Source organism: Numenius arquata, chromosome 20 (genome assembly GCF_964106895.1).
Source record: "Numenius arquata chromosome 20, bNumArq3.hap1.1, whole genome shotgun sequence".
Lineage (NCBI taxonomy): Eukaryota > Metazoa > Chordata > Aves > Charadriiformes > Scolopacidae > Numenius > Numenius arquata.
Window position 1 is genome coordinate 1,764,447 of NC_133595.1, and position 12,509 is coordinate 1,776,955.

Here is a 12,509-nt window from a genome sequence, read left to right on the forward strand (position 1 = left end):
AGGATGCGATGAGCTCCTCGCCCCCCGTGCTTTGCCCCGGCTCAAAGGCTTTTAGGGGGTTGCAAAGGCTTGTGCTCCCCCGGGAAGACCTGAGAACCGACAAAATTCACAACTCTATGAACATCAGGAGTTTGGCTCGTGCTGGGTTTTGGGAAACGGGATTTTATCTAAAATCTCAAGCAAGGCGAGGTCCTGGAGAGCCTGGAAATGCCGCTAGCGTTTCCCACTCGAGCATCCTGGCCGCCCCGGCAGGCTCCCACGACCTTATTAAAGCTGTGCTCGCATACGAGACACGGTGCTGTTGGTTATTTTTCTGCTGCAATTAAAGTTGGAAGGAGGCCTTTAATGTAGACTGGCTGGGAGATGTTTAAAGCAGCTGGTTTGATCTCACAGAGGAAGGTGCGTGCAGGTCGCTGCTCCTCCGGCTGAGGACATGTGGCTCGGTGCACCGGTGGGGACTGGTCCTTCTTGCTTCACTGAGCTTGCTGCGACCTTTTTGTCTTGCGAGGGGTCTTGCTGTGACCTTTTTGTCTTACGAGGGGTCTTGCCGTGACCTTTTTGGCTTGTGAGGGGTCTTGCTGCTCGGAAAACTGAGTTTCTCTTTGCTCCAGCCCTCTCCATGAGAATGGGGACCACATTGCCCTGTCCCCCTGGCTATGAGGATGAATGTGGTGGCAACAGGGCTGTCAGCATGTTCTCCGTCCCTACGCTGCCTTTTTCCTCCATCCCCGATCGTGGTGGAGGCTTCCTTCCCAGCTTCAGCGAGATTAGTCTCACCCAATTTCCCTCTTCTCCCGGGGTGGCCTGGAGAGAGATGCCTATCTCCGGGTAGACAACATCTTCCAGCGATGGGGATGTTTCCCGTGAGACTTTTGCCCCAATTCCCCTGAAACGCGAGGTCCAAGCGAAACACTGAGAACTTTTTAATTTCCACCGAAAGCCTCTTGTTGTTTTGTTGTTGTTTGTTTGTTTTTTTTCCCCTTCCCTGCGTGCCAAATAACCAGTTTTCCCTGCACCCGTTTCTGCCTGTCGCGCTCCTCGGGAATTGTTAGGATGGGAAGGACTGACCTGAACAAACATTTCCTTTTGTTAGGCTTTATTCGGGCATTGCCCTAATAGGGTAGCCGAGGCTGTGAGTCACCTGTGGAGAAGCTAGATGGAAAATTTGGGTTGTTTTAAAGAAAATGCTTTATTTTAATGATACCGTCTATTGTAATAACCCTAAACAACCACTTTGCACAACAGGAGGAGTTGAAACGTTTAATGCATTAAGCTTTTGGAGTCCTTATATGGATCTATAAGGGAATAAAAAGGTGAGAATAAGCCCTGAAAGAGCTCACTGCCGAGCATCCTGGGGCAGGGCTGGGTATCACCCACCCCATCCTGCCCCTTTGCCTCGTGTCCCCTCCCCAGAGCCGCCTGGCTCCCCCCGGGGGGGTGTCTTATCATCTCCATCTCCCCAAGCGAGTGGGGCGGCAGCTTGCTGGGTGGTGGAGGTGGAGACGGCAGGGTCCCCTGGCGAAACCCCGTCATCGAGGGAAGGAGGAGTTAAATTCCCCTGCCTTTTAATCCAGTCGTGCTGGTTTACCTACAAAGCCAGGCAGCAGCTTCCTTCACATGCGGCCGCGGTCCCCGGCACATCATGCCCCAACGACACGTCGTGCAGATGTCCACCAGCCACGCCAGCTATGGCGTCTGCGTCTTGGGTACCGAGGTCTTCCTCGATACGCGCCGGTAAGGCTTGGGATTGGGAGTATGCCTACTGTTTTCCATAAGACTGATGGGTTTTGGGAGAGCCTAACGGTGTTTTAGCTCTTTGTTTGGCAGAGAAATGAGCACTAGGGGGGAAATCAGGGCTCATTTTGAGCCCACATCATGAGTTCATCCAAGGATTTGGTGAGCGTTTTCGGTGCATGGGGGATACGTCCCACTGGGTCTGTTTTAGGGGACAATGTCCCGTGCGGAGCTGCGCCCAAAGGAGGGACGTTGGCTCTGGCAAACGCGAGGCGTCGAAGCGTAGCCGAGCCATGACGCTTTGCAGGCAAAGCCCATGCACACCCCGGCTGAGCGGGAGCTATTTCTGGCTGTGAAAACATTAGGCAAGAGCAATTCAAGATGAGCAACTTGGTCAGAGCTAAAATGGGGTAAAGAATAAAATGTGTGGCTCAGGCAGAAAAAATCCACCAGCAAGTTTGCACGGGCGATTTCACAAAAAGAGATTTTTCCAGCATTAAATGCGGGGGTTGCTTTATTGGTCAGATACGAGGCTGTATTTACCCTGCTGTTACGTTGTCATTATTTAATAAATCACGTTTATAATGATAGAGACTACAGGACAAGCCAGTTGGGATCGCATCCGGGGCAATTATTGGGATTGTGTGTTGGAGCCGGGCCAGGACATGCCGTCGTCCCCCCAAAGGGCTTCAGATTGAGCTTTAACTGCCCTAAAAAAAGTATTATTTTTCCTCTCATCCAGATAGGAATATATAAAACCTATTATTTGAAATTTTTTTCCCTGGATTTGGACTCAAAGCAAGCTTGGTCCTATTTAAACATGAAGCCCGAGCCCTAAAATAGGCTAATTTGGCCCCTCAGTAGCAAAATCTGAGCTTTGGTCCAAAAAAGCAGAGGGTGAATGTTCTTTTAAGTAAAAAAATAGAATCATTTTTTTGCCCAAGAGCACTGGCCAGGGGGAACTCGGTGATGGACGCATCAAGCTTTGACTGTGGTTTGGTCTGTTTTGGGGCAGAAAATGGAGCACGGTGGGAATCCGGTGGTGATGCTGAGATGCAAGAGCAGGAAAATCAGGGCAAATAGACCCAAATTTGAGAAGTCGTGGTGTGCAATAGTGTGCAGGTGGATTTATGACGTTGCACGATGTTAAATACAAGGGGTGACAAGCGAGATGATGCTTTAATCTCGCCTTACAAGCCGCTGCAGGCACCGGGGCTGCCATGCCAAGAGAAACACAGGGAATAAATCTCTTCTGTGTTTTTTTGTTTTTTTTTTTTTTTTTTATTATTGCTGTTAAAATTTACCACCCTGTGCCTTTTTTATGTGTGGCTGGGGAGGCTGGGTCCCAATGGCAGACAGGTCGGAGCACTCGTGCTCCTGGGATGGAGGTGCTGGGCCTGTAATGAGCAGGTAGGCAGTACTTCAAAGGCAAGGGATGTCATGCAGGTGGGGTGCGGGTTCTCTGGGCTCGGATTTGGGCTCTGCTCCAGTTTGAGCATCTCTCAGGTCAGGGTATGGTCCCACGATAACTGTCTCCCCCGATGGTTGACATCAAAAGTTGTCCTGGCTCTTTGTTGGGGTTTTGTTGGGGAATGCTGAAGTTTTAGGGCTGTTGTGGAGGAAGGTTGGATGCCCAAACTTCAGCGATTCGTAATCTAGGCTCAACCACGAACGGACGTGCCAAAGCTCCAGTGGGAGCTCTGCTTGCTCAACACCGCCACAGAGATAATACATATAAAATTCAGACGACGCGTTTCGTCACCCAAAGATGGTTTCTGAGTCCTTTCCATCCAGTTAAGGCTGGATTTTAATTCCAGGTTCAAGTATTTGGCTCCACAGAGGAGAACAGGAGGGACAACTTGGTCTATAACCCAATGCTGCTCTTCGTTTCAGATCTACCCCCAAAGGTGCTATGTCATTTGATGTCCATGCCACTTCCGCGGTTACGGTCCACATCATCCACAGCCCCACGACAAAACCCATGCTTAACTCCAGATGGCCCCTGGATCCTGATATAGAGGTTATAGTGACCATTGATGTCACCAGCAAGACCGTCAATGACAATAAGGTTAGTTGGAAAAATAAGTCAAATTTTTCAAGAAAGAAGGGAGAATTATTGGCAGGCTCAAGCATTTCTAGGTAATGCTGACATCGGGCTCATTTCTGTGGAGAGAACTCAAAAAGAATTGTGTAATTATCGTGTACAAAAAATGAAACTAAGAAGGAGAAGGAGATCACATTTTGTGCCCTAAATGTGAGACAGCAGAGGTTGCAAAAGCTGGTGTCAGAAACCCCGTGCCAGGCAGCAAAAATACTCCTACCATGGCATTTTCTTGTGCCCGTTTTTGTGTTGAAGGAGGCAAAAATGGTTCGGCCAAACTATGATTAATGGAGAATGACTTGGATGAACCCTCCAAGAGCTTGTCGTATAGTGTTGGTTGGTCAACCCAATGAGTTGGAGAGACCTACTCAGCGTGATGGGACCTGGGTCATGATCTGGTGATGTCTTCGCAGGTTAAGATTTCATACTACGGACGGGAAGGCAATGAGCTTTCGGTGGCTTGGTTGTATCTCACTTGCGTAGGTAGGTATTACAGCAACGCTTGTTCAAAACCCGGCCAACCCTTTCTGACGCCACAATCTAGTTGGGTTCAAGGGATGGGAGTTAAGTGGGGGGCGCGGGCTGCCCATCTGTGATGTGCAATGAAGGTTTGGGTGTTGACTGATGCTGACAAGCAAGAGGGAAATAATTAAAATGTTATTATGCTGCCTTATATGGTGCAAAAAAGACACAGGCTGGGCCGTGTCCCCACCCAATGTATAGACCGAGCATCCTCCTCTGCTTGCCAAGACCATTGCATTGGCAGAAGAGAATCCAAAGGAGACCATCTCACCCAACTTTGGTCGGCGTCCCCCTCCTCGACCTCTGTTGCTGCTAATGGAGAGGAAGAGGCACCAAAGAGTAGTTGTCTGACCTATTTTAGAAGTATAGGATGAGATGAATCATTCCCTTGAAATGCCTATTTTCTTCTGCTGACTACAAAGGGAGTCTAGACAACCAGTCTGGATGCAGAGCCTTCCACTTGGATGGATTAATTACCCTAAATTTGGAATTTTCTAAAGCATTTTCACATGACAGCCAGACCTGTGTCCTTAAGTCATACATATGCCTTCCAAAATTACACCTGAAGAGGCTGATGGTTTCTCAAGTCCCATAACTGATGGTCTCTGCTGGAGCCATCTGGGGCCACTGCTGTCCACAGGGCTTTGGCCTTACAAACGCTCTTCCCTTGCTTAGATTTAGAGCTTCATTTCCAGCTTCTCTGTGGCCTCCTCTCTGCATCAAGGAGAAGGACAATCTCTGCCTCAGTGCCTGTGTTTTCCACACGCCGAATATCCGATTCGGAGGAGTTTCTGTATTAAGATAGGCTTAGTACAGATTTAGGTGGGTTTTAGATGAGGTCACTGGTAAATCTTCACTTCATTGCAGCAGAAGCAGAGATTTGGGCCAAGATGAGCTCTGTGAGGGAAAGTCCTTCTCAAATGTTGCATCGAGCCTAGTAATTATTTAGATGTCCACTCACCCATGGTGAAAACGCTTTCATGCCATCGTGTTTCGGCTTCATGAAAAATGCTACAGTCAATATGAAATTGGTGAAAACACAAAATATGCCATGAAGTGGGTACATCCCTGCTGGGGGAACCAAGACAGGAGAAGATAGCTGGAGCCCGAAGGGGGAAAGCAATGAAAAAGCCAGCGAGTTGGCTTTTCTATCGGCATTTTGTTGGAGACGTTGGGTCTGGAGCAGCTTTGGGGCATGAAGGTGGGGTTGGTGTTGGATGACTCACAACTAGTGCCAAGGATGAGCCCAAAATGCCACTGAGAGCTCATTCCCCTGCCAGCAGCTTCCTCTTCTCTTGATGTTTCAGAGATATCCCTGGACGTGGACTTGAGCCGTAATGGGAGAGTAAAGAGCAGAGGGAAGGACAAGGTAAGGAGAAACTTTGCTGTAGGCAATGTATGGAGGTTCAACGCAGGGTGCAGCCGTTCGCAGTCTCTTCCCCAAAAACCTCCAGGAGGGAGAGAGACTTGGGTGGTGTCAGTGTCTGAATTAGAGAAAATAACATGGCAAATTCTCAATGTACTAATTGAGGAGGAAAAGACTTTATTTTCTTACTCCGTGCCAAAATCTGCCTCTCCAGTCCAGCCCCAAGGATCATCTAGGAGAAAATATTTTGCTTTCTTTTCTTTTCTTTTTTTTTTTTTTCCTTCCTCTTTTTGGACTTGAAAGATGCCACTAAATGAGTCAGCTGCAAATTTTGCAAACAGCAAGAGATTTACCCCTTTGGCAACAAATCTGCATATGCCCAAGCACTTACACCCGGGTAATTAGCTGCAGCCCAATCGGTGGTGCAAATTGTCCAGTGAGATGCCTTTCTAGAAACGGCATAGTGTTGTCCAGATGAGGCCCGGCAGATACTTCCTGGCTCGTTAGAAGATAAGATCTTTTCAAAATAGTCTTTGCTGGCTCTGCTAGAAGCGAACGTTAGGAAATTTAGTGGCTTGAAAGCATCGCTGCTGTCTCCCCACCAGTCTTGATGGCAGCTTGTGGGTTGTCCTGAGCATGGTTGTGGCCGTGGGATTTTCCCCATTTCAGGAGGAGGCTGGGATGGGGGAAATCTCACTCCCATCCTCTTTGGGTTCTTCTCCTCCAGGCCAAGTGGACATGGGGGCCAAACGGGCAAGGCGCCGTGCTCCTGGTCAACTGTGACCGGGACAGCCCTGGCACGGGGGGGCCGGACAGCGGTCAGGTGGACATACGGACCCCTGCAGGTAGGATGTCATCTGCAGTGCGAGGGGACCCAAAAGATCTCACCAAGGTGTTTCCCGCTTGCAAGACCTCCCTCCCTTCTCTCCGTGTCCCCTCTTTCCATCTTTTTCCACACCGTAGACCTTCAGGACATGTCTGTCATGCTGCTGCGGACCCAAGGTCCCAGCGCTATCTTTGCCGAGTACCAGGTGGTCCTGCACGTCTCCGAGTCAGACGCGGATAAAGTACGGGTTTTCCACGCTATCCGTGAGTATTCCTTCCTTCCCAGATATCCATGCATGACCCCGAGGTGGGTGAACCTTGATTTTTTTTTTTTTTACCTGTAGCTAGAGGCTGGGTACCTCCAATTGCTGGAAACACTCATTTGTCTCCAAAGCTCCTCTGCTATCCTAGAGGATGGGAAAAACCAAGAGGAAAGGATAAAAAAAGGCTTTTCTCAGTGAGGTTGCTGAAATTTTGACATTCCCATGGGGCAGATAACCCCCACGTGGCTCCCGGCACCTTTCCGGTACGAGCGATGACCCAGCCACCAAAGCAGCCTATCTTGTTGAGCAGTGCATTTTTGCCTTTGAACACCCTGGCAGCTGGATCCCCAGCAGCTCCCCGCCGAAAATCAGGTCAGGGAACCCAAGTGTATCATTAGATGCTTAACTGGAGCCACGCACCTTGAAAGGGCTGGACCTGAGGGTATAGAGTCCTCTTTGTATGAGGAAGATCAAGTGTGTTCCCCAGAGAAGAGGAGGCACGCCCGCTCCTCTGCAAACCGCGCTGGCATCAGCCACCTCCTCGCTGGTGCCTCCTTCCAGCCCGGTGGACGGGTTGGTCACCCCGTCTTGGGTTGGGTATTTTGGTGTTTCTCTAGGGAGTGACTCACACCCCCACTACAAACCCGTGTTGGGGCCGGACAAGCTCTCCTATGTGCTGGACCACATCGGCAATGGAGAAAACACCTTCTATGTCGAAGGGTTGGCTTTCCCCGATGTGGGCTTCTCTGGGTTGGTTTCCTTCAGCGCCAGCTTGCTGGAGGTTCCCCATAAGGTATGTGGAGTTTGCCCCATCCCCTGTGAAGTCCCCCAATGGTGGGGTTTTCAACCGCTGCTCCCTGGTGTTTTACCCCTTGCAGAATTCGCCGGGCACCCCAATTTTCACGGATACAGTGGTTTTCCGTGTGGCACCCTGGATAATGACGCCCAACACCCAGCAGCCTATGGAGGTTTTTGTCTGCAGGTAGGAGGGACGTCAACCCATCGCTCTCCTGGCTTGGGTGACTCTCCAAGGAGGAGCTTTTGACCTTTCCTTGCTACGTAGCTGCTATAGGGTGAGCCAGGCTTTATGCATGCTATAATGGGGACAATATTTGGGTGGGGAGCCCGCTGGCACTGCTGCACTCATGGCAATCCTAAGGAGAAAGGCTGAAGGACCCTCTCTGGGGTCTAACCTCATGCAGGACCATTACCCAGTGCATTTAGGAATGAGGAATGTGCTGCATGGTTGGGGTTGGGGAAGCTTCTCATGATCCCCCCCTTGCAGCATTTGCTCCTTCCTCTCCTTCCAGCATCCAGCAGGGCCCAGATGCCAACCAGGTTTTTCTGGAAGGGCTGAAGGTCCTGCTGAGGAAAGCCAACTGCAAGCTGACCATCTGCTCAGAGGTGGAAACCCGCAGTGACCGCTGGATTCAGGTCATCAATTGATGTTTGTAATACGTGGCTCTCCTGGTCCCTTATGGGCTCCTGGGCATGTAGGGTGTCACCCCCCTTGTTGACACCCTTGGGAGGGACAAGATGAGTTGCTTGAGCAAGCACCTAGAAGCTAAGAGGTGAACCAGGCAACCATCAACTAAAGCATGGGGAAATGCTGCTGGGAGTGGCAACCAGCACAGACAGGGATCTGGTCCAGGGACCCAATGGGTCATTGCAAGAGAGACCCCATGGGACATTGCAAGAGGGACCCTATTGAGTTTTACAAGAGGGTCTCTACTACAAGAGGGGTCCCACTGCAGGAGGAACCCTGCAGAGTATTGGAAGAGGGATCCCATTGCAAGAGGGACCCCGTGGGACATTGCAAAGGGGTCCCCACCTCAAGAGCAACCCTGTGGGGCATTGCAAGAGGGACCCCATGGGGCATTGCAAGGAGGTTCCTGCTGCAAGAGGAACCCTACAGAACATTGAAAGAGGGTCTTCATTGCAACAGGGACCCCCCAGTGCATCTCCAGGAGGACACAGGCTGGATGTGCCGTGTGGTCCCCACAGCATGCCCAAGCCCTGCTGTCTCTGCCCATTGTGGCCACACGTTGCTTCCCTGGGGGTGACCTGTGCCAGGCGCCAGGTGGGGTGTCACCCCCCAGCTGCCTCCTTTAAGGCTCCTTTGGCTTAAGGGCAACAGCCAGGCTTTGCCAGGTTTGCCCCATTTCCTGCTCCACCCTCAACCGCACACCTCGCCGAGATGGCTATCACCTCATCAGGAGTCTTCCTCCTCCTTCTTCCTTCTCTTCTTCCTCCTCCTCCTTTTCCTTCTCTCCTCTTCTTCCCACAACAGGACGAGCTGGAGTTTGGCTACGTGGAAGCGCCGCACAAGACCTTCCCCGTTGTCTTCGACTCGCCCAGGAACAGAGGCTTGAAGGATTTTGCATTTAAAAAGATCCTGGTGCGTTGTTGCGTTGCCAACCCCTCTTTTTTCCACCACAATTCTCCACCTAGGGGGTCCCCATCACCACTCTCCTCTTCCCCAGGGCCCCGATTTTGGCTATGTGACCCGCGAGCCCCCCGGGAAAGAGATCACCAGCCTCGACTCCTTCGGCAACCTGGATGTCAGCCCACCGGTGACGGTGCGAGGGAAGGAATATCCCCTGGGCCGCATCCTCATCGGCAGCCCCCTGCCTTGGTGAGATGCGGAGGGGCCCAAGCCCTCCGTCCGGGATGCAGGGAAGCACCGAAAGTCCTTGCGCGAGGAAAGGTTGCACCCTTCAGAGTGGAAATTTGGGGCCAGTTCCCATCAAAATGGGAATTTGGGGCCAATTCTCATCAAATCCCAGATTTAACATGCATCGTTATTAATTCATCCCTTACAAAATCCTGCCACCGCTCCGATTTTTACCCTTTCCCAAACTGTTGGTGCTTTTGCTCTGATCCCACAGCATCCGGGCTTGTTTTGATTTTCCCTCTATTCAAAGGAAAAGCAGGGGAATCCAGGAAAGAGTAAAAGCCTGAATAACTGGAAATTGTTTTGCTCTGGGCAGGCAGTGCTAGGCAGCCCCGTGGGAACAACAGCGCCCTGCAAAATCCTCCACAAAGGAGGTTTTTTTCCTAGAAAAAATAACAAGGGGGACCAATCCAGATGGGGTTTGATCCGGGATAACAAATGGGATGCTCCGATCTCAGCCCTGCTGCAAGCCAGGGAGCTTGCTTCGGTTACGGCGGTGGGTAAATGGCATTTTCCCAGACTCGCCGGGACCGTAATTATCCCTTATTACAAGACGTTTAATTAATGTTTTCCCAGCCTCCTGCTGTCTGTCTAAGAAAACTTCACCCCCGCGTAAAGCACGTAAAGGAGCGATTTAAGATTCACAGGGATGGGGGAAATGAAATCCAAAGGTGCCTGAGAGGAGCAGGGGATGTAATGCCCAGATGCCTATAGATATATACAGCCTATATACATATATATACAAATATTTTTTCTATATTTATATAAAAACATATATATCTAAATAAATATATTATATATTAATAGATAATATAGGTATATATTATATATAATATAGATATTTTAATAGATAACATAGATATAGAAGTATATAATATTTTTATAGATTATATACTATGTAGTAATATATAATGTAGATATATTAATATATAATATAAATATTAGTATATAATATAGGTATATAGATATTTTAATAGATAATATAGATATAGTAATAGATAATATTTTGTATACATTATATAATAACATTAACATTAATATATTAGTATACTATATATTAATATATATTGCTCAGACTGTTTCCAGCCTCTTCCCAGTGTTTCCCATTACAATGGGATGTGCGGATGCCTCTTCTCCCCTTGGTTTGACGTTCGGGGGAAGGATGGGGGTACATCTTGGGGAGGGGTGTGATGGCCACCCATTTTCTCCTCCTCCCTCTGCTCCCCAGGGCCTCCGGCCGGCGGATGTCCAAGGCGGTCAGGGATTTTCTTTACGCCCAGAAAGTGCAGGCTCCGGTGGAGATTTACTCGGAGTGGCTGAGCGTAGGCCACGTGGATGAATTCCTCACCTTCGTCCCTGCGTTTGATAGGAAGGTACCGGTCCCTGGAGCTGTTTCTGCCCTGGGGCGTCTTCTACAAATGCCAAAAACCCCCACTTTTTTTCATAGAATCGTAGAATTGTCCAGGTTGGAAGGGACCTTTAAGATCATCTAGTCCAACCATCAACCTGATAAAAACCATCACTAAACCATGTCACTAAGCTCCATGTCAACCCATCTTTTAAATACCTCCAGGGATGGTGCCTAAATTTTGTAATTTCTCATCCTCCCCATGGGGCTGGGTGATGCACCTTCTTTTGGGGTGGCTTCCTGGAAAAGAGCAAGTCCTCTGTGGTATCCCCTGCACCCTGTGGTGGTGGCATCCCCGTACAACCTGCGACACCTGGGGCTGGGTTTAGAGTCAACGTGGTGTCTCTCGGCAGGACGATGGGCTAAAATATCCCCCCAGCAGCAAAGCATGAACCCCTCAGCTCTCTCCCGCAGGGTTTCCGGCTCCTCTTGGCCAGCCCCAACGCCTGCTACAAGCTCTTCAAGGAGAAGCAGAGGCAAGGCCATGGTGAAGCTGCGCAGGTTGTTGGTAAGGGAGAGGGCAAGGGCATCCCTGCGGTGTGGTGGGGACCACCAGCATCCCTTACCAGTGTCCCCTTGTGGTCCCTTGTCCCCGGTGACCACTCTGCTCCGATCCCCACGCAGGGCTGAAGGTTGCTGAGAGGAGAAGCATCGACGAGATCCTGGTGGATGAGTCGCTGAGGAATGACAACAGGCATGTGCAGGTGGGTCTTTGCACCCATGGATTTGGGTGGATTTGCTCACCTCGTTTGCGCGTCGCTGCCGAGTGATTTCTGGGTGGTGGAAGCATTTTTACAAGAGCAAGAAACTGTCCCATGAGTTGCACTGTGCGGCATGAAAGAAGGTGGGCAAGAAGAGCAGCCATGAAGGAGCTGGGCACCCTTGGGTGCTGGGTCACCCCAGCCCGTTGTCCTGCTGGGAGATGACTGCAGAGGTGTCAGAACCAAAGGAAAGAGGTTGCTCAGGTTGGGGATGGGTTCAGGAGGTTGCTCAGAAGGATGGGATGGGATGGGATGGGATGGGATGGGATGGAATGGGATGGCGTGGGTGAGGATCTGCGCAGGATATAATGGGGCACATGGGTCCATGCATGGGATTTGGGGGGACCGAGATGGCCTGGGGTGGCAATTCCACATCCCCCCTCTCTGCAGCGCTGCATCGACTGGAACCGTGATGTTCTGAAGCAGGAGCTGGGTTTGAGCGAGCAGGACATCATCGACATCCCTCAGCTCTTCATCATGAAGGGCTCCCGTGCAGATGCCCTCTTCCCAGACATGGTGAGACCTCCAGCATCTCCTCCCCTCCCAGCCCTCTTTTTCCATCCACACCTGATGCAAACACACCTTTTGGGTGGAAAACACTGATTTTTGGTCCGGCTGCAGGTGAACATGCTGGTGCTGGGCAGGCACCTGGGCATCCCCAAGCCCTTTGGACCACTGGTGGGTGGGCAGTGCTGCCTGGAGGAGCGGGTACGGGAGCTGCTGGAGCCCCTGGGCCTCACCTGCACCTTCATCGATGACTACTTCTCCTACCACGTCCTCTCTGGGGATGTCCACTGTGGCACCAACGTCCGGCGTAAGCCCTTCACCTTCAAATGGTGGCACATGGTGCCCTGA

General features: G+C 50.7%; 1 protein-coding gene across 1 annotated transcript; it reads left to right on the plus strand.

Moving 5' to 3' along the window:
- Positions 1 to 1,642: 1,642 nt before the first annotated feature.
- LOC141473878 (protein-arginine deiminase type-1-like) lies at positions 1,643 to 12,509 on the plus strand. The gene is made up of 16 exons (XM_074161498.1): positions 1,643 to 1,734; positions 3,628 to 3,802; positions 4,249 to 4,318; positions 5,665 to 5,726; positions 6,451 to 6,568; positions 6,687 to 6,812; positions 7,429 to 7,604; positions 7,690 to 7,793; positions 8,122 to 8,245; positions 9,102 to 9,209; positions 9,295 to 9,446; positions 10,714 to 10,858; positions 11,308 to 11,401; positions 11,518 to 11,597; positions 12,045 to 12,170; positions 12,276 to 12,509. The coding sequence occupies exons 1-16, from the start codon at positions 1,643 to 1,645 to the stop codon at positions 12,507 to 12,509; spliced, it is 1,986 nt and encodes a 661-aa protein (XP_074017599.1).

What these genes read in the sequence shown, in the direction of transcription:
- LOC141473878 (XM_074161498.1), top strand. Translation starts at nt 1,643, where the DNA reads ATGCCCCAACGACACGTCGTGCAGATGTCCACCAGCCACGCCAGCTAT. An exon ending in AGAGCAGAGGGAAGGACAAG is followed by an intron (nt 5,727 to 6,450) that starts GTAAGGAGAAAC and finishes CTTCTCCTCCAG; the next exon opens with GCCAAGTGGACATGGGGGCC. An exon ending in GGACATACGGACCCCTGCAG is followed by an intron (nt 6,569 to 6,686) that starts GTAGGATGTCAT and finishes TCCACACCGTAG; the next exon opens with ACCTTCAGGACATGTCTGTC.